The sequence below is a fragment of the Lissotriton vulgaris genome, chromosome 2_1 (genome assembly GCF_964263255.1).
Source record: "Lissotriton vulgaris chromosome 2_1, aLisVul1.2, whole genome shotgun sequence".
NCBI lineage: Eukaryota > Metazoa > Chordata > Amphibia > Caudata > Salamandridae > Lissotriton > Lissotriton vulgaris.
Window position 1 is genome coordinate 389,272,547 of NC_141687.1, and position 26,319 is coordinate 389,298,865.

At 43.9% G+C, this 26,319-nt stretch overlaps 1 protein-coding gene across 3 annotated transcripts in view; it reads right to left on the reverse strand.

Moving 5' to 3' along the window:
• ORC2 (origin recognition complex subunit 2) overlaps positions 1–26,319 on the reverse strand; it is a 484,925-nt gene that overhangs the window by 148,287 nt on the left and 310,319 nt on the right. For all 3 annotated transcript variants that reach the window (XM_086955229.1, XM_086955227.1, XM_086955228.1), the window contains exons 12-14: positions 5,198–5,294; positions 3,934–4,080; positions 3,140–3,311 (exon numbers count right to left, since the gene is read on the reverse strand). In XM_086955229.1, the coding sequence (XP_086811355.1) occupies positions 3,140–3,311; positions 3,934–4,080; positions 5,198–5,294 (416 nt within the window). The remainder of the gene's footprint in view (positions 1–3,139; positions 3,312–3,933; positions 4,081–5,197; positions 5,295–26,319) is intronic.

Here is a 26,319-nt window from a genome sequence, read left to right on the forward strand (position 1 = left end):
CACGCCTACACATTTGTGAGGGTCTCAAGGCCCTGGGGGGTGTGTGGGTCGGGGGAGGGGGCTGCCGGTCCGCCTAGGCGCTGAGATTCAGTCGAATAGCCAGGTCTTGAAGATCCTTCCTGAATTGGGTCAGCGACGGGCATAGCCTGAAGTGGAGAGACAGGGTGTTACAGGTTTTGGTAGTGAGGTAGGAAAAGGATCTTCCTCCGGTCCTCGTCTTGTGGATCCGAGGGACAGTTGGGCGGAGCAGGGGTGTCTGGTGGGAACGTGGAATGAGAGGCGGTGGTTCAGGTATGATGGTCTAGCGCCGTGGAGAGCTCTGTAGGCGTGTGTGAGGAACTTGAAGGTGACTCTTTTGTTGACGGAGCCAGTGGATTTCTTGTAGGCTTTCGAAGATGTGGCTGTAGAGGGTGGGGGGTGGGGGGGTGGGGGAATGCAGGTGAAGAGTGTGCAAGCATGATAAGGAGAAGGCATTGATCTAGAGGTTTATAGTGAGCGAAGAGTTCAGTATGATGCTGAGGCTTCATGTGTGGTCAGTGGGTGTGGGGCAGTGGAGGGTTCATAATGCGGCAGGCCACCAGGAGTTTTCCCAAGCGGACGTGTTGGGCCCCAGGATGAGGACTTCAGTCTTTTCTGAGTTTAGCTTGAAGCAGTTGTCACTCATCCGCGTGGTGACGGCCTTCATCCCGTTGTGGAAGGTGTTTCTGGTGATTGTGGGCTCGTTGGTGAGGGAGAGGATCAGCTGAGTGTCGTCGGCATCAGAGACTACATTGAGTCCGTGGTTCCGGACTATGGCTGGGAGCCGGATGTGTCGATGTTGAAGAGTGTGGAACTCAGGGAAGAGCCCTGGAGGACTCAGCAGCCAATCTCCGTGGGTTATGAGAGGAATGGTGGTAGTCTGACTCACTGTGTTCTACTGGTGAGGAAGGAACAAATCCAGTCCAGAGCTTTGTTGCAGATGCCGGCCTCATGAAGTCTCATGCTTAGGTGCAGTGGGACAGATTGCAGAAGGCTGCCGAGAGAGGTCCAGGAGGAAGAGGGATGCTGTTTCTCCCCGGTTAAGGAGGGAGCGGATGAGGGCGTCTAGGTGCTGTGGTTGCTTTGGAAGCCGGACTGAGAGGAGTCAAGGACGTAGCTGGCTTAGATGAACTCTGAGAGTTGGGGGTTGATGGTCTTCTCCATGACCTTGGCTGAGAAGGACAGCAAGGAGATGGGGCGGAGATTCTTGAGGTCTGTCAGGTCGGTTTCTGCAGCAGGGTTTCAGCAAATATTTATAATTTGGGCATCGCCAGGTAAAGAATCATGCTTTATTTTGATCCTATTGACATCTTTGTTTCGATCACTCTTTAGAATTACAAAGAAAATTGCTTAATTTGCACTTTCTTAACTGCTGATATTTTAAAATATCAGTACATAACTTTTACTGTAAGTTGGCAGGGTATGCCCAGATGTGGGTCCCTTGCTCACTCTGCCACTGGATTCAAGATAGCCTGGTTGATGAGGGCTATGAACCCGAAACCGGTCCCAGGATGCTTGTTTCCGTTCCAGGGAAGACATCACTTGGCAGTTCGGGCTGGACTGTTCCCATGAGGCACATGGTCAGACTGATTTGCCTATGACCATGTCTGAACTGGGGTGGTGGAGTGAGCTAAAGAATGATGATGGATTAAACCCAGATCAGTTGACTGGGGCGAGTGTTTGATTTGCTCAAACGCTCCGTCCATTATCTCCTTTGGTATTGCTTTGTTCGCCCTACGTTGGCAGGGTATGCCCAGACGTGGGTCCCTTGCTCACTCTGCAACTGGATTCAAGATAGCCTGGTTGATGAGGGTTTTGAACCCGAAACCGGTCCCAGGATGCTTGTTTCCGGTCCAGAGTAGACATGGCTTGGCAGTTTGGGCTGGACTGCTCCCATGAGGCACAGGTTCAAGACTGATTTGCATATGGCCATGTCTGAACTGGGGTGGTGGAGTGAGCTAAAGAATGATGATGGATTAAACCCAGATCAGTTGACTGGGGGCGAGTGTTTGATTTGCTCAAACGCTCCGTCCATCATCTCCTTTGGTATCGCTTTGTTCGCCCTACGTTGGCAGGGTATGCCCAGACGTGGGTCCCTTGCTCACTCTGCCACTGGATTCAAGATAGCCTGGCTGATGAGGGTTATGAACCCGAAACCGGTCCCAGGATGCTTGTTTCCGGTCCAGAGTAGACATGGCTTGGCAGTTCGGCTGGACTGCTCCCATGAGGCACAGGTTCAAGACTGATTTGCATATGGCTGGGTCTATACTGGGGTGGCATGGTGAGCAAAATAACAATGGATTTAACCCAGATCAGGGTATGTAACCCTTCTTCAGCCAGGCTAGCTTGATTCCAGTGGCACAGTGAGCAAGGGAACCACGTCTGGGCATACCCATCCCACTTAGGGCACTTGGTGTAATTATTACAGTACCTTTTAAGGTTTTGCTACTTGCCAGTGATTTCACATAAAGTAACCAATAAAACATTAGCTTTAACACACCTTTTTTCTGTCATCAAGTTGTTAAAGACATCTAACTAACAAAAAGCATACAGGGAATGCACACTGGTCACATTCCTTATGTTTATAACGGTTAAACAAATGCATTTAAACATTTGAAATATATTTTCATTAATCAAATACAACACCTTATATTTAAAGGATAACCAAAAGGAATAGTTGTGATTGGTTGAAAGGTCAAGCGTTCAGATCTTATATTAGAGATGGCACAACCACTCAAAGTAGTCAGACTATTGGGGCACTAACCCAATCTAAAATACCGTACAGATGCTTGAGTGAAGTACTGTTACTGCACTAAATCCACAGAGAATATCATGAAGGCCTAGCATGTTTCTGTAGCTGGCTGAGGGCAAAATGACCCACTCTGTGGTATGGTTTTAACTTTCTGGCACTTATTTTTTTCTATGACCTAGCATAGTTTCAGAGCACTTTGCCGGAGGAGGTGCTACCTCAAGTCTCATTATACTCTATTGCCTCTGCCAAATTGCACTCGTCAGATCAGCATTGAGGAAGCAGTAGTTAAAACGTAGGCTCTGGTACACCACAATACATGGTAAACAATGACAAGGTTTGGTAGAGGGATACACATTGTTCATTTCTCACCTGGCATTGGGTGTTAGACTGCGAAGAACATGCGTTAAGGAGCTGAGGGCCAGGGCTCCTGACTGCTTCACTAAGAGAGAGTTCTCATAGGAGGTCTCTTCCAGGTATGGGCTGTACGTAGTGGTTTCATACCACAGCCAGTTGTAAAGACTCTGCTTTGACTGGTCCCACACTGTAAAGAAAGAATGTCATTAGAACTTGGCATACAATTTGAACGTTTTGTATTGCACATTAGATAGCAGTATTTTTAGTTGCTACGTGCTGTATGTAGCTTAACTAAGCTCCTCACCTTGGGTAAGTGTCTCCCTCAAACACAAATGAATGGTAAAAATATGATAATGCTGCTAACGGCCAACACAGATGAATGGTAAAAATATGATAATGCTGCTAAAGGCCCACACAGAGAGAGAAAAGTAACAATGAGTAAGTGCAGGTGAAGGAAGTCAACCAAATGCTGGGTGTAAGGTTTGGCAAAACTCATCAGTTGATGATTCCAAAAACTGCATGTTCAGCCTTTAGGTTTGGCAACATCAGCACAGAACATGGAAGTTAAGCCGATTAAGACAAGTTATAGGTTATGAACAGTGACAACCACAGTGATATCAGGTAACCCATGCAAGAATGTCGAGCTATTAATAGAGGAGTCTTGGGAGGATCCCACTTTTGGCACAGCTACTGACCCACTTTGGTAGAACCACTACTTAAGAGGCGAGTACTGCAAAGAGGCATAACACCAACACTTCATAACCATCAATAATCTTTTTTTTTATTCCAAAGCCTAGATGCAGCCTTACTGAGCGGTGCGTTGATGTGATCAATTGAGGCAATCAGGTGAATGTTGGGCACAGCAGCCAGCTGCCCAAGGACTTGCTGCGTTTTGTCCCCCCTCAACATCTGACTGTCCAGGTTGTGGATAAGGAGATAAAGGTCCAAGGAAGTATCTGTGAAAAAGGAAACACGCATTGGTGATCAGACGTACATAGCTGCTTCCCAATTTGTTTTCCAGTAAAACCCTGTCAATAAACCTGAATGTATAAGCTACTCTAGCTTTACTTATTTCCTAAATCCAGCCCCCCTCTTCCCTATTATGCTGCAGTGCCCTTTACCTAAACTATGATCTGAATGTGTTACATAGGACCCTGTCTCAATGCTATTGTGGTAGCTTTTAACAGCCAAGACCATTTCCATTTCCAATTTAACAAAAGCTGGTCCATGCACACACCACAAACCTATATATGAGCTATAGTGATATATCTTTCATCTTCACGTCATAGAAAACACAACTATGCTGCTGTAAAATTCTGATTCTTATTATTACCAATGTATAGAACTACAATGAAAAAACACAAGCTTTGCAATAAAATACACTCAACTTGAAAGTAGGATATTCCACTTATACTTTCCTGATTAGTTCCTTAATGCAACTAAAAACTAAATATTCTAGCTCGGTTTACAAACCAAGGTACTAAAACCTTTGTAAGGCAGCTCTTAGCGAAGTCAATTCCCCCAACGGCAAGTAATTCAAAATTAAATATAATTGGTAAACGAAAAACTTTTAGATAGAATTCTTCAAAAAATCCCTGCTACAGGCAACTACTCAAGCTGCTTCCCAGTCCATTGTAATTTCCCCATTACGCTACCTATACTGAAACCACCAATATGAAAGTCAGTGTTGGTCCTACTCCAGTTGGAATAGTCCTCCTCACCTTTCCCTGTGCATGCCTTTCCTCCATGTGCCAAAGGCCACTCGAAGCTTCTTTTGTCAGGGTACGCTACTAGGACAGACGTTGGTTTTCCCTCTCAAAATACTGTGATGGCTTTGTTAAGTGGTACCCAAATGAGGCATTGCACTTTCCCCTCTGGAATAGACACCTATATCTGCTGTCTAGCCCTCTGGCTTGCTTCAGCCACTGAATAGAAGTCCGTCCTCTGTAACTTTTTCAAAGATGTTTATCTCATACGATTTATGCTCTACTTCTGTTAAGAATATACAGTCCTTAAGTGTTTGCCCCTCCATAGCACACACGCCCACCATGATAGCATGCATTTTGGATTCACCTTTTCTGAAAGATTTGATGATGAACTCCAGCTGATCCATAGGGTTCCTGAAAGTGCCCATGTGATCTAGCACTTCTTCTGTAATGGAATTCAGAATCTGAAATGAAAAAACTATAGGTCTATGTTGTGAGGAAAGAGAGATGTAATGCAGGAACATATAGTATGAAAGAAGACCAGTTGCTGTGGTGGTGAGCTCACAGCTCTTTGGTCAGCTTGGGTGCAAGAACACAGTGATGACAAACATGGTGATCTTATGCAGCCACAAGTCAGATCTGCAGCTGTCAAGACATGTGACTTGCTTTATTACAAAGCCACTCATATGTTTCAATGTGCATAAAAAGTTGTAATGTTTACTGAAAATTGCAGCATGATATGAATTTGTTAATTGAACCCACAGATAATCCCCTTTTAATGGGGCTTTTTAGACCTATCAACTTTAGAAAGACAAAAGGTTGTATGGGCTTCAACTCTGCATTAAAAGGAATTGCAAAGAACGGAGGCTGAAGACGAACAGACAGCATAACTTTGAAAAAACAGCAGTAAGAATAACCAGTATCTGTGGAGTAAAGAGCTATATTGCCATTGAGGGGTTCGGGTGACATTTACAAACCATGAGGCCGAAAGACAAATGGTTTTATAAATATCACCTGACTGCTGAGATGGGAAAATAGGACCATGTTACATGCTATTCCTTATGTACATTTTCTTATAATACATGAAATTGAATTGAGCTTAGTACTTATAAAGATTTAGTACATTTGAGTGTCGTCTGTTAATTTTTTTTATTGTCTGCCTGAGACATCAGTTATGCCTGTAAATGTTTCAAGAAATGGGCGTTTTTGTTAGGGTTAATGTGCTAATATTTAAAAAGTGTTTTATGCATACATGTATAGTAATATTATAAATCACATTTTAAATGTAAAGCACACTGTATGGAAAATAAAAACATGCGTTCTAAAATGTGCTTTTCTGATGTAATACATTGATACTACAGAGTAAGTATAACAGAAGATATATAAACAAAGAAAGTAGTATACTGCAGACCGTTTCAATTTTTGCTGACAGGGTTCTGCATTCACAATGTTTATTTTTACACAGGGAAGCATTTATTGGTAAATGCTTGCATTAGGCATAGGCCTCCAATGGTGAGCTTTTCAGGTGTACTGATTAATGTTCTATGAGCAGCACTGAGCTTGTAAAAGCTCTATTTTGTAAACCAGAAATGAAAGAAAAAAAGAAATGCTAGGTTTTACTTTATTTGTTTATGTAAGCTAAATATCGTGCAAATAAATTGAGCACTGTGAATTTCAGGTAATAACTCACAGTGAGACTCCTTTTCTGGGAAATACGAGCTTTGAAACCACTGACAAACAGGAAGGAGTACACATGTATATGTCTCTAACTGCAGTATACATTATCCAATACACTCGAAGGTTTTAGAAGTAGGGCGGCTAGATATCATATACTTAATGAAAGTAACTTTGAACTTGCGCCAGCAAGGCAATCAATATGCCTCGCTATTCAACGAAGGAAAAACTTTTAATGAAGTCTACAGTACAACAACAATCATGCATTAAAGCAGAAACCTGAATTATATTTACATAGGGAGCAGAATATATATGTCTTACATCTCAGAGAATATTTATATATGTTCTTGAATTATTATTTTATTATTTGATTTAATCTTAGTGTTTGATACATTGATGCACAAAACATTTTTACAAATGAAAGTAATCATGCTTAAAGAAATATATCAAATCTTGAACAAGAAGGAAAGTTAAGAAATGTCAGAAAATGACAAAGGATATCAAAAATGTTCAAGTGGTACATTGTAAAAAAAAATACACGATGTGTACTATGTAGGAAAATGTAAATGAAATAAGGAAAAAAGAAGTGTCCATAACGAGGCATTCGAAAGGCAGAGTCTTTCCTCTGAAAAACATGTGAGTTTTTCTTTTTGTCTATTGTTTGTTGTATCTGTATCTGTATCCAATGTGAATTTGCACTAATTTGAAATTGATTTATTTTTTGTTCTTTTTGTATATGGAAAATGTTTATCTCCTTGACTTGCTTGTCAATATAAAATAAAAAAAAAACAAAAAAAAAATGTGACTATATTTAAAAGTCAGCCAAAGCGCAGCGCGCTATGTGAACAAGGTCACAGCAGGAACCGAAACGAGTCATGGCAGAGTAGCAAGATCGAAATTAAATAAACAAAAAGAAATGTATTGGTGAACAGGAGGGGAAGGATATAATGTATATACATATCAGTGCGCTTCGCCGACGCACACACTACATTCCAAGGGTCTGTGGGTCCAGCAGATGCAACAAGATTGATATATATCAATCAAAGAAATCTCCACCCCACTTCAGGAAAAAGAGTGTGCACACGAGGACCTTTCAGGTAAAGGCTTCTTTATTAAATTAAGCCTCCTCCAACCCAGCACAGGGAGAGGCGTTTCGCCTGTCACAGCAGGCTTTCTCAATCTTACTAGCGCCATTTTTATTGTAGCCTTTATACTCTGACAAACTTATAAACATAGAAGATCTATTTATTTAAATATAATTAGTTCAAACATTTAAAATCTGGTGAGCAATTGCCTAAAGAAACATTTCATATAAAGCCTGTACATTGTGGCTATTTACATCATAAATAATAAATCATATCATGATGCATCAATAGTTTTCAATACGCGCATAATGCTACACATACCACTATAGTCAGCAGATTCAATGTAAATGAAAACCAGCATCATAAAAAACACGATCACTTTCATGTTTATTTACCATAGCCAAAGACCGAGGCCGTATATTAAATCATCTCGCTGGTCACATCATTACGCTTATAATTGCTTATATATCGCACTGCAATCAATAATAAACATTGGTGATATGTTGACAAAAACTCTCTCATATTTACCCGGGCAAGACCCCGATGAAGCTAGTTGTAGGATCATATTAGGTTTCAACCAGACTTAATGAAATGTTCGCATGAACGGGGTCTCGTGCCTCCCTTACACCCGTGTCACAAATTAGTGCTGTTCCCCAACCACACCCGATTTCTCTTCAAAAAAACCAGACACCGACACAGGTGCGGATTGGGTCATCAGCCTTTCAGGGTTATTTTATTGTAAAAGCATGACGCGTTTCAGCACACCTGCCATGTTCACATCATATTTATTCACCAGGCTTCTCCAATTCTGCAAAGAAGATCGAGCTACACCGACCAGGCACTTCTCAAATGAATTTATTTTTAGGGCTCTTACTTCACAGTGATCCGGACTTAACCAATTGTGTCAATGATTCACCCCAAATTTCTTTTAGGATGGCAAGGTCCCTAAAAGATCTATTATGCAGTGCAGTGATTGCCAAAAAACCAAAAACTTTAGGTGTGCAAGGGTTTTTTACCTGCAGGAATTTCAAAGCTTGCAAAAACAGCCGGAATGTAAAGAAAGACCAATTAACACCTACATCAGAGACTTTTACAATAAAAGAACATACATCCTGTACAAGTGACTATGCAGTATATGCACTGTTTTGTCCATGTAACAAGGCCTATATAGGCAGTACCATCAAGCAAGCAAAACTAAGGGTGCTTGAGCATTTGCGGGCTATTGTCAATATGGATAAAACATATCCGATAGCCCGCCATTTTCATAGTCATCACAACCAAAATGCGAACTTATTGAGTTTCTGTGTTTTATGTACAGTGAAATTTAATGAGAGAGGTGGAAATCGTTTGCAAAACCTGCGCAGATTAGAATCCAGAATGATTATTCAGCACAAAACCATGACCCCAGGAGGGCATAATTGTGATGAAGAGATGGAAGTACACTTAGGGTGATGAATGAGTAGAATTGTATGTTTCCAGTTTCAGATGAGCTATCCGCAGTTGTAGTCTAGTGAGAATCAACTTTGGTAAATGATACATAGTTATTGCCCTTAACTGTTTTTAACTTCTCATGTCTTTATTGTTGAGATGTGAATGGTTTTAGACTTTTAAATTGATGGTCATAGGTTTGTATATTTTCTTTGTTTATAGGGACGGTTATTTTCAAGACCTGAATTTACTTCAACCTATACCGGATGGAAGTTCCAGTCCCGATGATTTAAACACTTGTGGCTTGAGAATTGGACTTGACCATTAAAAGGACCTATATGCCAATATGGCTATTATGCCTCAAGTATGGATCTGAGACCTAAGGAATCGCTGAGACCTAAGGAGGCAATTGAGGCCAACCCTTCCTTCCGAACGACGAAACAGAAAGTAAGGCATAGGGATGAACAAGTTATAGTTCAAAGGACAGTAAGACCACAGGTACATGAAGATCCGAGTGAGAGAAGGAACGGACGGCAAACGGGGAGACCAATCGACTCTCAGCAGGCGCTGGTAACAAACACGTACCTATCCGAGAGGGATAGGAACAATTGGCTATTTTTAGACCCAATACCGCCCGGGAGGAAAGAGAAGCCGACAGGAAATCCAGGTCCCCTAAATAGGGCACGGATTCTGTCCGCATTTCAAAAATGCGACAGCTTGAGAGGGATTGGTTCTAAAGATCTACAGCATGTTGGTTTTGTAGAAAATAGGTATGGAAAGGAGATAACAAAAATTACCCTCCACTCAGGCCTAGTAAAAAGGGCAATCCTGAAAGCCTCAATGGAGATAACTCAACAGGGAATAAGGATTATCCCAGAGAGGGAAATAAAAACCTCCAATGATAAAAACTTTCTAAATCACCATGCCGGGCTCCAGAAGAGGCAAGTAATCCTCTGTAGAGAAACGGAGAAGGATCTAAGCCGCCTGAATGTCGTAATAAATAACACAAGGAATGACGCCTCATGGGGCAATTGGTCGACCCATAGTAATCCTATGGAAGAAGGCAACCCAAGTAATCTTTTGGATATGGAGGAAGAAGGCGATTTGAGTGACGTTGAATAGGATGGAGGGGGGTCGCAAGATTTAGGTCTCTTAACCTGGAATATAAATGGGATAGGCAATGAGCAAAAACGTGAGTATATAAAGGAAGTCATAAATAAAGTAGACATTGCCTGCCTGCAAGAGACCTGGCTATGCGACAACACCCCTACATTTGACGGATATGCTCAGATACAGCAGTCAGCAATAAAGAAAAACCATGGACGGCCCTCGGGGGGGCTGCTGACACTGATATCAACAAAAGCGATGAGGGACTTTAAATTGTTGAATACAAAATGTAAATGGGCACAAGCTTGCAGAATTGAACTCATGAAGGTGGATCATAAATATAAAATGTTGATTTTAATGAATGTATACATCCAGTGGGATAACGGGGAGGAATATGAAAGGGAAATGAAGTACTTCAAAGAGGATGTAGACAGTTTTTTAGAAAAATATCCCGCAGAGTCAATAATGATAATGGGGGATTTTAACCATAAACTAAATCCAAAAAAAGCAGACCAATGGAATAGGGAACAGTTAGAGGTGTATGGAATAAACCCGGCTAAGTTCCCAGATGGGGAAATTTCGAAACAAGATCTCGAGCTTGTTCACACCCTGGGAGGGAGAGGCTTTCATTGCGTAAATGGGAGAACGGAGACAGACTCACCAGCAGGAAAGACATTCATCCCAGGGCAACAGAAATGCCCAATAGATTATATATTCCTGCAGGCCTGGAATTTCACCCAGATCAGGGAGTTTAGGTTAGAACAAAAAGCTGTGAGTGATCACAAACTTCTGTACATATCAATGACAGGGGGTAGTGAACTACAGAGAGAAAGGGTGATCACCCAGGAGGTTGAATATCCCAAACGGGTGACGACACGCCTAACTGAAGAATATATGGAAAAACTGAAGACCCTGCAAATTAAATTAGCACCGGAAAACTGTGAGAATAAGAAATTGGAATGGTTCATAGGGAAACTAGAAGAGGTGGTCCAATGCCTAAAGATAAAGTTAAAAGGGAACCATCGCAAATGGCTAAACAAATAAATCAATGTAAAGGGTTTTCAGTGGAGTGCCAAAATAAGAAAAAGGAGATACGCGCAACACAAAGAAGACAAAAAAAGAATTTTACATCTGAGAGACAGGCCCAGCTAGCCAAACTGAAAAAAGAATTTAAGATAATGGTAACTAACGCAAAAAGGGTTTATAAAGAAAAGTGTTGGCTAGAACTACTAGAAGCCATAGAGGATAAAAACTTAAGGCAATTTTGGAGACTAGTAAAGTCTGTAGCAGGAACACCAGATGGAGACCTGAACTGTGTGGTGAGTGAGGCTGCATGGGAAGGGTACATAGGGAAACTGTATGGGGCAAGGGCTTCTAGAGAGGAGGTGGAGCACAAAGTATGGCAAGAAATCTCAGAGGACCTACTACTACAATTTAATGAAGACTACGTCGAGCGCACAATAAGGGAACTTAAGCTAACTCGGGCAGCAGGCCCGGACAATCTTCCTGCAATAATTTTGAAATCCGAGGTAAAATGGTGGGCAAGATTTCTTGCCAAGATGTTCCAGGTAGTCCTAAAAGAAGGGGTAATGCCACCAACTTGGAAGGGGGCAATAATTAGGCCTATTCATAAGAAAGGGAGCAAGGAAGAGCCGCAAAATTACCGGCTAATCAATCTGCTAGATATAGGCGAGAAGGTGTTCTCTAAAATTTTGTTGAAGCAATTGAATGTATGGGTAGAGGAGTTTCAAATAATACCCACAGAACAGGGGGGATTTAGAGCAGGCCATTCTACAATAGACCACGGATTTGCACTTTGGGCGATGGCAAAGAAGTCGACGGAACAGGACGGCAAATTATGCTGCTGTTTCGTCGACTTCAGAGCTGCCTTTGATTCAGTGGATCGGGCCTGCCTATGGGAGTTATTAGAGAGGCTGAAGATTCCCAATGATCTACTCACTATAATAAAAGAACTCCACAGGGAAAACTGGGGGCAAGTAATTAAGGATAAGGTCGGATCCTTAACACCAAAAATACCCATAGAGAATGGATTAAGACAAGGCTGTGTGCTGGCCCCACAGCTCTTCTCAATCTTCCTGTCAGATCTCCCGGCACATTTAGAGGTGGAGGGCAGCGCCAGCCCCAAAATGGATGGCAATAAAATAACCTGCCTATTGTACGCAGACGATCTGGTGATAGTAGACCAGACCGAGAGGGGCCTACAAAGGAAGCTTAACGCCTTCAAAACATATTGTGATAAAAAATTTCTAACAATTAATTTAGATAAAACGAAAACCCTATGTTTCGGGAAAAAGATAAGTAAATTTTCATGGTATATAGGCGACCTCAAACTGGAGACGGTTAACGAATATCGATATTTGGGTCTGTGGTTTGATAGAGTTTTAAATTGGAACTCCCATCTGGATACCCAAAAAGCTAAGGCTCTTTCCTCCATATGTGGGTTAAAAAGGTTTAATAGGGCGTATGGAGAGATGTCACACCGACCTATGCTGAGAGCCTTCGAAGCAATGATACCCTCTCAAATTTTATATGGCGCAGAGATCCTTTATTTGAGCGGTAAAGGGTCCTGGGACGTGATAGAGGGAAATTGCTTAAAAAGACTCTTATCCCTTCCTCGATCTTCGATGACACAAGCCATCAGGCTAGAAATAGCCTCAAAATCCTGGGAAATACAAACCCAGATGGCTGTAATTAGATTTTGGAAGAGATTGGAAGACCCCGAGAGCCAAAAAGTCGCATATTGGTGTCGCAATGAAATACTGAGAAGTGAGTTAAAATGGGCAAAAGTATGCAGGGACAAATTGAAAGGAATCTGCAACTCACTAGAGATTGATTGGGACCAGGAAACGTTGCAGGTAATAAGTACCAAAGGGGAGCTGAAACAAAGGGGGAGGGAAGCTTCTAAAGCAATGGATTTAAGCTATTTAACAAATAAAAAATCAGTGGCGCATATGCTAAAGGCTTGGCCCAACGGAAACTGGTTCCCCTACCTTGATAGACTACCTAACCGCGGGTTTAGGCAAGAGATCCTGAGGTGTAGAATTGGGATTAACCCGTGGATAATAAACAAAGAGCTCAAAGTCACATTCCTAGACCAAGAAGGAATCTGCAAGTGTAACCTGAGAACTAAGTGTGACTGGCTGCACATTCTGTTGGACTGCCAGTTTCTCCTTGAACAGAGAAAACTATGGCTGCGCCCAGTTTTCCTAAAATACGGAACTAAAACAAGGACGCAGGCAGCCAGCCTCCTAACAGAAGTACCCTCCATTGACATTGCAATTGCCCTAGGGAAATTTCTAAAGGTGACCCAGAGGTACTGAGAACCTAGGAAAAATGTAGTTCTGTATGAAGTTTTATTGACCGAAACTGTTAGGATGGTGAGAAAAGTGAATAGGATTTTAAATTTTTTATAAACACGTTTTAAAGCATTTGTATTTTTTAGAGGTGACTAGTATTTTATAACTGGACTTTGTATTTTTGGAATTGAAATGTAGAATTGTTTTAAAGAATAACTTTTTAAAAATAAGAATAGGTTTTACTGTATACATTCCTCTTAGTGTGTTATGCTCACTGCTTGTTTGTTTAAAGACTACGGTCATAATAAACATAATTTTGACTTGACTTGACTTGCCTCAAGTATGGAGTTGGTACATGAGAATGCGATTATTGGGCCACTATGGGCGTGATTTATCATGAAATGTGATTTATTAAATGCAACACATTACAACTGATGTTGGGAGAATAGAATGCACTTTTGCCCACATGGGAGTGATTTATTATTCATTATTTATGAATTACAATGCATGACTTTATGAATTGCATTATGAGATGGAATCATTGATTCGCCCACTGAGGCGTGATTGAATACGATTGTTATCATGTACACAATTCGGGATAATAGTCCGATAATATGGGAATCCCAATGGTTTTGAGTCTGTCATTTATTTTTATGGCCAACAATAACGAAAATGAGGAAATCCTCGAGTTGAGTAGTCGATTGTTTATAAGGTTTAAGATGGTTCAGGAGTATGAAAAAGTATTATTTTTCGCTTGATGTCATCAAATGTAATTTACACCGTCCTTTTTGGAATTTTTGTTCGTGCTTGCAGCACGAAAAGTATTTTGTTTATTTTCATGAATGATAATGTGACCATGACTATATCACTTCTGTACCAATGAGCATCCACTGACTCGTGACTAAGGGGAGGAGCCCCGAAACGCGTCGGGTGACTGATGTTTTGCTGCTCAAAACGCTAATAAATGAATTTTTGAGAAAAACGCCGATTGCGTCCGTACTTCATACTGTCCTTTGGAGTTTAGGACTTGTGTGTGGATACCTTGGATACTTTGGGCTCTCTGCCCAGTACGGACCGCTGTTGCCAGAGGAGGGGCCATAGCGAGGTGCGGCGGCTGCTTGCACGTGAGGGATATATATATATATATATATATTCTCCAATGTTACTCGTTCCAGCCACCAACTCCAGCTGGGTTAGTAAAGAAGACGAGGCAGACCCAACTTGGTGCAATTTTGGTTTATTTTCTATTCAACGCCACCAGCCCTCACGACGCGTTTCGGCAGATCCCTGCCTTGATCACATGACAACATGGTCGTGAAGCACAAATCCTTTTAAAGTGCAAGTGCCAATAATAAACATAGAAGAGGTAATCACATGTTCTAGGAGTCTGTTTTTTTCTTTTCTTTCTACCACCTCCTATCTCTTTGGATTATTTCCAAATTTGTTTGTTTGAAAATTATGCGTAAAATACATTTTGCAACTTAAATGATAAACACCACATTATTGTTAATACATATAGAGGGACATGTTAATAATAGTGTAAAACAATAAATACGTTTTCTAGCTAAAAATAGAATAGCATTTAAAAACAGTTTAAGAAAATACATGTAAAATACAATGTTTTCTATTTTTGTAATATATGTAAAATACAATGTTTTCTATTTTTGTAATACTTTGCTTAAATGCACAAAATTTGAAAAGTAACTGTTATATGCATATATACTTCGGTATATATATATTTGCACCATCCCCCATTTTCATTTACGATTGCAACCGCTATATAACTATCAAATTTACAAGTGTTTAAATCTCTTCTAAGCCTTGTTTTATTGTGCTTCTCCCCAGGAACAACCCATGAATCACCCTATTGGTGTATGTATACTTAAAGTGCTAACAAGTGCTAAAATAATAAAGTGCAAGTGTGGCTAAGTCCTTTCTTAACTTTCGCCATAGTGCAGATTATATTGTCTAAATTCATATTTATATATTCTTTCTTTTACTTTAGTATATGTCGGCAGTTTTCACAACTCTAGGAACACAGGTCAAATGGACAAAGTTTTTACTTACTCTAAGTTCTAAAACATGCTTCCCACAATTAGTTTAAAAACATTTGATAAAAAATGCTTAAAAAACTAATTCATGTCTGAACTAAAAAAAGTCTGATCCATTGTACCTTAAAATTGTAAAACATTATAATAGATCATATAAATAACCAATTAAGATAAAATTCAACAATTAATATTCCCATAATCTAAAATACATGATATTGTACAGTTTCATGAATTTTCAATTTCTGCAGATATACCTTGTATAACGAGTTTGTCAATTTTGTGTACCTCACTTTTATTTCTATTATATAAGGACAGGTTTTTACGCATACCAATTGATACATAGATTATGTAGTATATTGGTTAAAACAGATATTTGTTTATTTCTTTACTTGATCATATTTTTCCCGCTAATCTAGATACGTATATAAATCTTTCCCCATATTTAACCCATTGGGTTGCTTGCTATCCAATAGTAAAATGTAGTGGGTCTCCAAGCGACGCAGTGCCCCTTCCCTGTCACCTCCCCTTCTTTGAGTGGGGACACTATCTATCAAATAGTACTTTAGATCTTTAGTTTTTCCCCCGTGGTGTTCCTTAAAGTGACGGGCTACCGGGTAGCTAGGGTCGCTGTTGGTTATTGCCCTGATATGCTGTAATATTCTTTGATACCCGGGCAACTTAGTACTTCTCACATACCTAAGATTGCAGCTGCACTCTAAAATATATACTACATATTCACTTCTGCATGTTAGATGTAATTTGATTGTTTGGGGTTTTGGGCTGAAGGCTGTCGTGTAGGTCGTTCTATTTATTCCAAATGTGCAAGCCTTGCAACTAATACATTTGTAGAACCCCTTTCTTGCACTCAGCCAGTCCGTATTATTTTTACATTCTGGACTGCTGGTGACTAGAATGTCTGCCATAGATGTTGACTTTCTAAATGTTATGGCAGGATATTCAGATAGAGAATTGCCTATGACGGGGTCGTCTTTTACAATGTGCCAATTGTTCTTAATTATTTGGCGCAAAGATTTGTGTTGGCGGTTGTAAGTTAATATGAGTCTAGGGCTCCCATCTACTGCTGATGTTTCCTGTTCCTGTGATTTTGACTCTGTGTTGTGTTGGACCAACAGATCCTCCCTAGCTCTCGCCCTGGATTTTTGAATCGCGCTTTTAATTGTTTTGGCGCTGTAACCCCGTTCCATGAATCTTAATTTACTTGCTTGTTGGTTCTTTACCAATTCTGCCTCGCTACTGCATATCCTGCTCAATCTAAGCATTTCCCCATAGGGGATACTTTGTACAAGATGGGCTGGATGAGAGCTTGTTGCGTGCAGTAACGTGTTCCCAGAAGTTTCCTTCCTGTACAGCGTGGTACTAATATTAAGATTCTCAATTTTGATAAGGACATCTAGGAAAGGGATTTGTTCTCTACTGATGTTAGATGTAAAATTCAGATTTATGTCATTATCATTTAGCTTGGCAATAAACTCCTCTGCTTCGCCCTCAGTCCCATTCCATATGATCATCAGATCGTCTATATACCGTAGCCACGATATAACCGTGTCCTTGTATGTGTCGCCATGTTGTCTCCGGAGGACCAGCTCCTCCCACTAGCCCATAAAAAGACAGGCATAGCTGGGGGAAAAGCTGGCCCCCATCGCGACACCCTGTACTTGTCGGAACATTTGCTTTCTGAAGAGGAAGAAATTGTGTTCAAGACAGAAGACCAACATGTCCATAAGCATTTTGTTATGTGAAGTATATTCTATGGGTCTCCTTGCCAAAAAGTAATCTACTGCTTTGGTGCCATCAATGTTTCTTAGCCATGTATACAAAGACGTTACATCTAGAGTAATCAACTTGTACCCCTCCTGCCATTTCACTTTGCCAATTTTGACCAAAAAGTCTCCAGTATCTTTTACATACGATTCAGGATTTTGTACATGTTCTTGGAGAAAGAAATCTATGTACCTTGACATATTTTCAAGTGGCCCATCACAAGCTGCAATGATTGGGCGTCCTGGTGGTTGTTCTTTATTCTTGTGAATTTTGGGTATAAAGTAAATTACAGGTGTTTTTGGAAAATCCTTTTTTAAAAATTTGAATTCATCTAGGCTTAGGAGTCCTTTACTTTTGCAGGCTAGTAGTTTACTCCAAAGTTCGTCTTGCATCTGCTTATATTTAAGGGGCGTACTGTGGTGGTAGCACTGTGTGTCACTCAGTTGTCTTTCTGCCTCGGTTAGGTAGTCTTTGAGGGGCCACAGCACAATGTTTCCCCCCTTATCCGAGTTCCTTATTACAATATTGTTTTGCTTTTTCAGTTTTTCCATTAGTGCCCCATAGCTCCTTTCTTGAGTAGTTAGTTTCCTTTTGGAGTTTGTTATTTTGATATTAAGTTTTTTTATTTGTGAAACTACAACATCATTGAATACATCAATGGCATCTTTTGTCATTATCGGCACGAACTTAGACTTTTTCTTAAATGGAGTATCCGGTTTTTTGTTTCCAATGCTGTCAATTTCTTGAGTATTTAGAAACTGAAAATCCTGCTGGCTCCCTTGGCTTCCTTGAGAGGCGATAGTAGTATGAGGGCTTGACGTTACATTCACAATGGATTGAACATCCCTTAGTAGGTCGAAGTCACCTGCTAATAGATTTGGCATGGCAGTTGCATTAGCTGATGATATCTTAGCTTTCGTGTTTGCCTGTTTGTGATGTTTACACAGTTTCAGTTTCCTTATGTACTGATAGACGTCAGCCCTAGTTTTGGTGTAGTGGAAGTTTGATTCAGGACAAAAGGAAAGGCCCAGCGATAGGAGTTGTGTTTCCGCTGCCGTTAGATCGATTTTTATAATGGTGTTGGCATTGCTTTCGGTGGTCGTTATTCCATTTACTTGGCTTTCTTGTTTGTCCACAACCCCCTGCCCCTGCCTCCTCTTTTTGTCACGGTGTTTGTTGGCGGTCCTCCTCGCCCTCCTCCTCTTTGTGCGCCGTTTTTTGCCGACTGCACAGTGCTTGAACGAAGAGTTTCCCGCCGGCTTTGCCTCACATACTCCAGTTCTTCAGCCATAGTTAGTTTAGCTGCATTGTCCATATCTTTGCCGCCCTCCGAGTCCGAGCTGTTTTCTGTTATCCCGCTGCCTTCCGACACGGATGAAATCTCCGGCTCAGATTCTTCTGTTGGCACCGATGATTTATTAGTGCCTTGTGTGTTTTTCTTTGCAGCTGCCTTTCGCATTGTATCAAACTTCCTTGCAAAAGTAAAAATCTTTCCGTTTTCATAATCCTGTTGATCTCGTCTGAATTTATACGCTTTTCGTGCCTTTATTTTCTCCTCCGCTTTTTCCAGTTTTTGTTCCATTTCCTCGTTATATTTGGTTTTCTGCTCTTGTGGGTCACTCATATCTTCAATCTCACTCTTTAGGGTTTCAATTTGGGGCAACAGTTCTTCTCTGTCACTTTCCGCATATTTAACTAGCAGTTCCACCAGTTTGCGAGAGGAGTCCAAATTGCATTGTGCCCATTCCGCCATTAATCTTGGGTTGGGAGTGTCGTAACTCGGGGCAATCATTATTCGTAACCCTCTCGGTATACGACCTACATCTAGATATCTTCTAAGCGATTTGGACTCCCACCACTTCGCTGTTTCCCTCTGAATGAGTTTCTCTAATGTTCTGTACTTGTCCTTTAAACCTGTTTCCGTACTGCTGTTACTTGTGCCGGCTGCCTTGTTAGTGTTTGTAGGCTGCGGTGTCTCGTCTGAGAACACATCAGCTGCCGCACTCTCTCTGTTCCTTAATGTTGTCGCGGACATGGTGGCTTTTATTGTTGAAAGATTTGTTGTATGCCCGCTACCCGCAGTGACCCATACAATACTTGCACGGAATGTGTTTATCGTCACCGCGAGTGTAGGCAATGCACTCTTCCTCACCTGCCGTTTGTCTTGGATTCGTCCTTCCACCGACGCCGTCAGATTACCACGCCACTGCAGCACCATATCTGTGCTTGTTTTCAAATAAAGCAATCTTTTTTTTGTAAAGCAGTAGGTTTTCCTTAAAGGAAAACAAGATGCTTTACAAAGAGTAAAATGAAAAGTTACACATGTTAAATTGGTTGGCAATTCTAAAGTGTATACCCACTTGGGCATGAATGATAAGACTATAAAAGAGAAGGGACTCTAAGCAAATTAGAAAGTAAACATTACTCTCACCATATGAATCAAAGAACAAGTTACTTACATTCGGTAACGATATATCTATAAGAAACATAGGTTAGTTATAGATTCCTTACCTTAGAATTACCCACAGGTGTCACTCGATCCTGAAAGTTTTTCATTAGCAGTAGCCCCGCGCGTCGGAAGGTGGTGTCGGTCGACTCCGCGTCTGTTGTCGGCGTCGCCGGGATGACGTCCCGGTACCTACACAGATGCCACCCTCGTGTGCTGATTACAGTTCTGTACACAGCTTTTCACGCCAGAAGCGCAGAGCCATGCTAGACATGGACCACTGGTGCACAAAACTAGGCCCCTGAAAGGATGTCCTTAACTCTAGAAGTCAGTTCGAAGAACGGGGAGGATGTGTGGGGCGGTAAGGAATCTATAATTAACCCATGTTTCTTACAGATATATCATTACCGAAGATAAGTAATTTGTTTATCTGAAAGAAATAGTTATAGATTCCTTACCTTAGAATAGATATCCCAGCAAAACCAATCCTAGAGGAGGGTCTGCAAACTAAGTTCACACCAGAAAGTCCTGGAGAACAGACCAGCCAAAGAAGCAGTCTCTCTGGATTTGGTTGTCCAGGCAGTAGTGTTCGGTGCACGTGTGCAGCGATGCCCACATAGCTGCCTGACAGTTGTCATTGAGGGGGACTCCCCGTCGCAAAGTAGTAGTAGCTGCCGTCGCCCTGGTGGAATGGGTGCACAGCCCCACTGGAGGCTCCTTCTTTGCCAAGGAATAGCAAGCCTTAATACACAGAACGGCCCTCCTGGAGATGGTCCACTTGTGCACGGCCCAACCTTTCTTAGCGCCCATGTAACCAAACAAAGAGCTGGTCATCCATACTGAATTATTTGGTGTGATCCAAGTAGAAGGAAAGCGCACGTTCTGGATCCAGACAGTGGAGCCTCTCTTCTTCTTTTGAAGGATGCGGAAAGAAGGTAGGCAATGTGATGGTTAGGCCAATGTAGAAAGAAGTAACCACCTTGGGAGGAAAGGAAGGTCTAGTTCTGATGACGACCTTGTCTGGATGGACAGCCAGAAAGGGAGGCTTGGAAGAAAGAGCTTGTAGCTCACTCACCTTGTGTGCAGAGGGGATGGCCACCAGAAAGGCAGTTTTCAAAGTAAGAAGGCTGAGAGGACAGTTATGTAGCAGCTCAAAGTGAGCGCACATAAGATAGGTAAGCACCAAGTTCAAGTCCCACTGGGGTATTACGAAGGGAACAGGAGGAAAAAGATGAGTAATGTCCTTAAGGAATCTATTTACAACAGGGTCCTTGAAAAGAGAAGGCGGATCAGGAAGCCTAAGGAAGGCTGAAATGGCAGAGAGGTAGCCTTTTAAAGTGCCCAGAGCAGAACCCTACTGGGCCAAAGAAAGTAGGAACAAGAGAACCTCAGAAAGAGGGGCGGAATGGGGATCCACAGCCTTTGCTGTGCACCATGCCACAAATGTGTTCCATCTGCAGACGTATACCGTTTTAGTGGAGGGACTCCTGACTGCCAAGATAACATCGCAGACTTCGGGAGGCAGGTCAAACTACATCAACTGCCGCCGCTCAATCTCCAAGCAAGGAAGTGGAAGCTGGACAGGTTCGGGTGGAGGACCGTCCCCTGCTGCTGCGACAGAAGATCCTCCCGAAGAGGCAGTTTGATCGGAGGATTGATGGCTATGTTGAGCAGCTCAGGATACCAGACTCAATCCGGAGCCACAAGAATGACTTGGGCCCAGTTGTGCCTCATCTTCTTCAGCACTCTGGGAATAAGTGGTATAGGCGGAAAGGTGTATAGAAGACCGCAGCTCCAGCCGCCTTGCAAGTGCCGCCTTGGAAATTCCAATGCGCAGAACTGCTGACATTGAGCGTTCTCTTTGCTGGCGAATAGATCTAACCAAGGCTCTCCCCACTGCTGAAAGAGACCTTGCACCACCTCCGAGTGAAGACGCCATTCGTGATCCACCATGCACCTGCGGCTGAGCTTGTCCGCCCTCGCGTTCAGGGATATGCCCTGATGTTCCAGCCATGTCCAGAGGCGGAGGGCCTCGTGACATAGGGTCTACGACCCCAGCCCGCCTTGTTTGTAAAAGTACCACCTGGCGATGGTGTTGTCCGTGAACACCTGCACTGCTCTTTCCTGGACAGAGGGAAGGAATGCTTTGAGTGCAAGACGAATCGCCCGAGGGAGTAGATCTTCGGAGTATTTGCAAAACCCACCTGTCCGACGTGATGGTGCACCAGTGGGGGAGGTGATGGCGGATCCTGCTGCCCACTGGCGGCCCTGAAATGTCAGACTAGGAAGGTTTGGAGGCAGCTGCAGAGGGGTCTGTGATGGACTGGCCCGCCCGCTGGCTCCCAGAACCACGGCGCAGGTTTCCACGTCCCCGGGCCGTGCTGAGGCTGAACAGCTTGCGCTGGCCTGTGGCCCTGGGCGGGACATGGCGGGGCACCCCATCCGTAGCCACAAAAGGGGCAAAAGGCAGACTGCGCAGGGCAGGTGGTGGAGAGGGCCAAGGACCTGGCCATAGCCCGAGAGTCCTTAAAGCGTTCCAGCGCCTTGTCTGCCTTGTCGCTGAAAAGGTGACGGCCATCAAAGGGCATGTCCATAAGAGTGGATTGGACATCCCCAGAAAAAACAGTTGAACACAACTAGGCGTAGCGTTGAAGGGTACTGATGTTGAAATCGTCCTGCCAAGTGCGTCGGTGGCATCCAGCCCCCAGCGGATGGTAAACTTTACTGTATCTCTCCCCTCGGCAACTGCACGGGAGAGAACAGCCTGGGCCTAAGGCAGCACTTGTGCAACCGTGTTCCACCCGGATTGGGTGTAACGGCCCAAAAGACATGCAGTGTTTACTGACCGCAGGCCTAAGCTGGTGGAAGAAAACATCTTCTTCCCAAGATGGTCCAGCTTTTTGGATTCCCTATCAGGTGGAGCAATAGGGAATGCGCCCTTGGATGTAGAGGCTTGGACCACCAAGCTCTCTGGGGTGGGGGGTTGGGAGAGAAAAGTGGGGTCGCCCTGGGCTGGGCGGTGGCGTTGGGCAATCATCCTGTCCACAGGAGCCCCTGTGTGGGACCTGGAGCAGTCGCCCAAAAGGATGTCCGTGAGGGCTTCATTAAACGGGAGCAGGGGCTCCAAAGAGCTTGCTGCTGGTTGAAGCGCCTCTGTCAGGAAGTTAGTCCTGACTGCCATCATAGGAAGCTCGAGGTTGAGAACCATTGCGTATGACACTCCCTCCTCCGTAGCCACAGTAGGAGGAGGCAACATGCCAAGGTCTGGTGAGGTATCAAGACTACTGGCTTCCCCAGTTCCTCTCTCCAGTCATGTTCACACACTAACTCAGACCCATTCCAGTCCTCCTCACCCTCCTATGGCTGCCAATATTCCCGAAGTTCTAGATTGTCATCAGTCTTGACACCCCTCTGTTATGAGTCTGCCAGCGCCAGGATGCCTTTTAGAAATGGAATAAATAAATAAATAAATCTGGCCTCAAAGAGCCAGGGTAGAACAGGGGCACAAAAGTACCCGTCGGCATCGGATCGGATGTCAGTCGACGACAGTCCTGCTCCACTTCAAGGTGGAGGTCGAGGTCGGCTGGGGACACAGCCAACGTCGGTGGCAGACGTGGTGCTGGTGGAAGTGGCGCCGGGGGAGGCGTAACAAGGTCAACCGGCGCCAATCCGGATCCAGGCCTCGATTCAAGGGAATCCTGAGGTGCCAGGCCAGAGACACCAGCATCAAATGCACAAGCCACTCAGCAGAGTCCGCAGGGCCTGAAGGTGCACCAGCGGAGTCGGGCCCCCAACTATGGCGTGCATCGCTTTGTAAAATTGATAAAGCTGGACGGGGTCGCTCTGGGTTCCGGGAAGGGAGGGAAACCCAGAGTCAGCCCTAAGGGCTCCACACGCGGAGCCGCGGGAGGGCCCCACCCGCAACCCTCGTCGCGCCAGCCAACGGATGGGGAGAAGTCGAAGCGACAATGCTTTCTACGACTTCCTTTTGTGCTTTGACTTACCTGACCCCGAGTGAGAAAACTTAGATGAAGAATGGTGTTGGCTCCGCGACCGGTCCTTAGACCTCTTATGTGACCGGGACCTCTAACGACGCGGAGCCAACTGCCAGGCATCGAGGAGCTTTTGGGACCACTCCCGCAAAGACTTTGGGGCCATGGTCTGGCTGTCAAGAGCACGACTTGGGGTCCTGGTCGCGCTCCAGGCAGTAGAGGCACACGTGATGCGGATCCGTTACCAACATCAGTCGGTTACAGGAACTCCAGGCCTTGAAGCCGGGCATCCCTCGTGCACCAGGAGTCAATACTCAAGAAACGAAGTCGACAAAAGTCGAGAAAAAGTCAGTCAAAATGTGACTGGGGTACCGCTCTCTTCGGATCTGCGCTTGCTGGCGTGGAAAAAGAAAGAACTGACATCAGGGTGGTGTCTATGTAGTTACCGCAATGTCATCCTGGCGACCACGACGCCGACGACGGACGCTGTGTCGACCAACGCCACCTTCCGAAACACAGGGGTACTGCTGACAAAAAACTTTCCGGATCCAGTCCGATGCCTGGGGATAGTTCTAAGGTAAGGAATCTATAACTAACTGTTTCTTTCAGATAGTCACATGTTAGCACAAGAGTGAAAGGAAGAAGGTAAATGGTATTAAAAAATTACTTAGTGTATATACATTTAAGGAATGAATTAATACATGAATGTTATTGTTTAACTGTAATGGAAAGTCAAATTGCATGATACAACTTGAAAGAGTAAAAGTGGTATTTTTTCTATGTTTACTGTAGGATTCTGCATGTGAGCATATTTAAAAACGGCATTCACAATAGTGACTTACTTACATGAGCATGGCATGTTACGGTAGAATCTTAATAAACATTTTGCCAACTGAACTTGCATGGTGCGCTGGCATTTGGTTCTGGAAAAGTGAACGGAATATAGTGGATATATATATATAGAATTTTTGAAAATCTGTTTTGGCAGCATTCATATTGTCACTGAAGTCAATTATATCATTTTATGATTCTATGTCAGGACTGGAGGCGAGGATTAGGCCTTCTTTCTTCACTTTATTCCATTAGCAGCAAGAAGGTAAACAAAGACTACGTTTCCCATGAACCATAGGGAAAAAGTAGGCAAGAACAACAACCAATCAAAAACAGAGTCCATGTCCAATCAGGGTCAACCAGCCCAATATAGTTGTCTGTCAGTGACCATTCTTCCTCTTTCTTCGCTGCTCCGCAGCAAAGATAAGTACTCTTCAGTTCATTATAATGTCTAGTGCTTTCTATTAATTGAATTGCTTTGGTCTTATTGATATGTGGTAGCACTGTTGCTGCGTTTGTTACTATGTACTAGCGCTGTGTGGCGCTCTGTTATTGCAGTGGTTGCGCGTTCACGCTGTGTTTGTTTTACTTTCAGACATGATCGCTTTCCTTTTCATGAGTCGCGTGTGACTGTTTGCCTCCCCCGCGGGGGTTCGTTCCGACGCCTTTTCGTGTGTTTGTTGGTTTTGGCTGCCGCGGGGTTGAGTTTCCTCATACCTACGCAAAGCGGATGCTGGCTTGGTCTCGGCGGACCTCCCGCCGCTAGAGGTCGCGGAGGTCGTCTGGAGCGCAGCACGACGTTTGTCCCTTCAGAGGTTTCAAACGTCGAGCGCGCATCCTGTTGCCAGGGCCGGCCTTAGGCATGTGCAAGCTGTGCACCTGCACAGGGCCACCAAACCCCAGGGGCCACCACACCAATATAAATCCTTAATATAATAATCCTCTGAGGATGGATGCACGTTTGTGTGGCGGCCCCTGGCAGGGATTTGGCGGCCTCCGGCTCTGTTCCACTTCCTAACACCCTGAACCCCCCTCCTGAGCTCCTGGGGGGCTCCGCCCCGCCCTGACCCCCTCTTCCGGGGCCCCCTATCTTTGCTCCCTGCCCAGGGCCACCATGAGCCTAGAGCCGCCCCTGCTGTTGCTGAGGCCCCGGTCTGAGGAAGACGCCGTTGGTCTGTAGCGGCGGGAACGGGCCATTTACCGCTTCCACCGCATTGCTTTTAATGAATGCTCCGCCACCAAAGAGTGTATTTAAGCGGTGGCGGGGTCCATAGAACTGCTCCTGACGCCTCAGACGAGGTCCTCTACTGCCAGTCCTAGGCTCTAAAAGGGGACAAGGCCCAGACCGATGAGCACCCCTCTGGCACGGGGGTGTGTTGTGTATTAAGCTGCCAGCAGTGTGTCCGATGGGGCTCCAGCCTTCCCCAATTGCGGTACTCTTGCCGCCCCTACCTGCAGCTGCCACCCAGCTCGTTTATTTCCTAGACCCCAACAGAGGCCTGTGTGGTGCCGCTCAGTGTGTCAGCAAAACCTGCGGCTTGCTATTACAGTCCTCAACAGAGGCAGGGACTGTTTTCACCGTCAGCTCCCTCTCCAGTAGGCGCTGGATCATGGAGTATTACGACAAATACCCCGAGGCGGAGGACCCCTTTGCAGGGATGCCCTAGGGGGATGCATTTTACGATGCTGTGGATTCTTCCATCTATCAGGCTGTCGGCCAAGCTATGTCTCCCCTCGAAGACAGACTTTCCCGTCAGATTGCTGATGCGTTTTCGC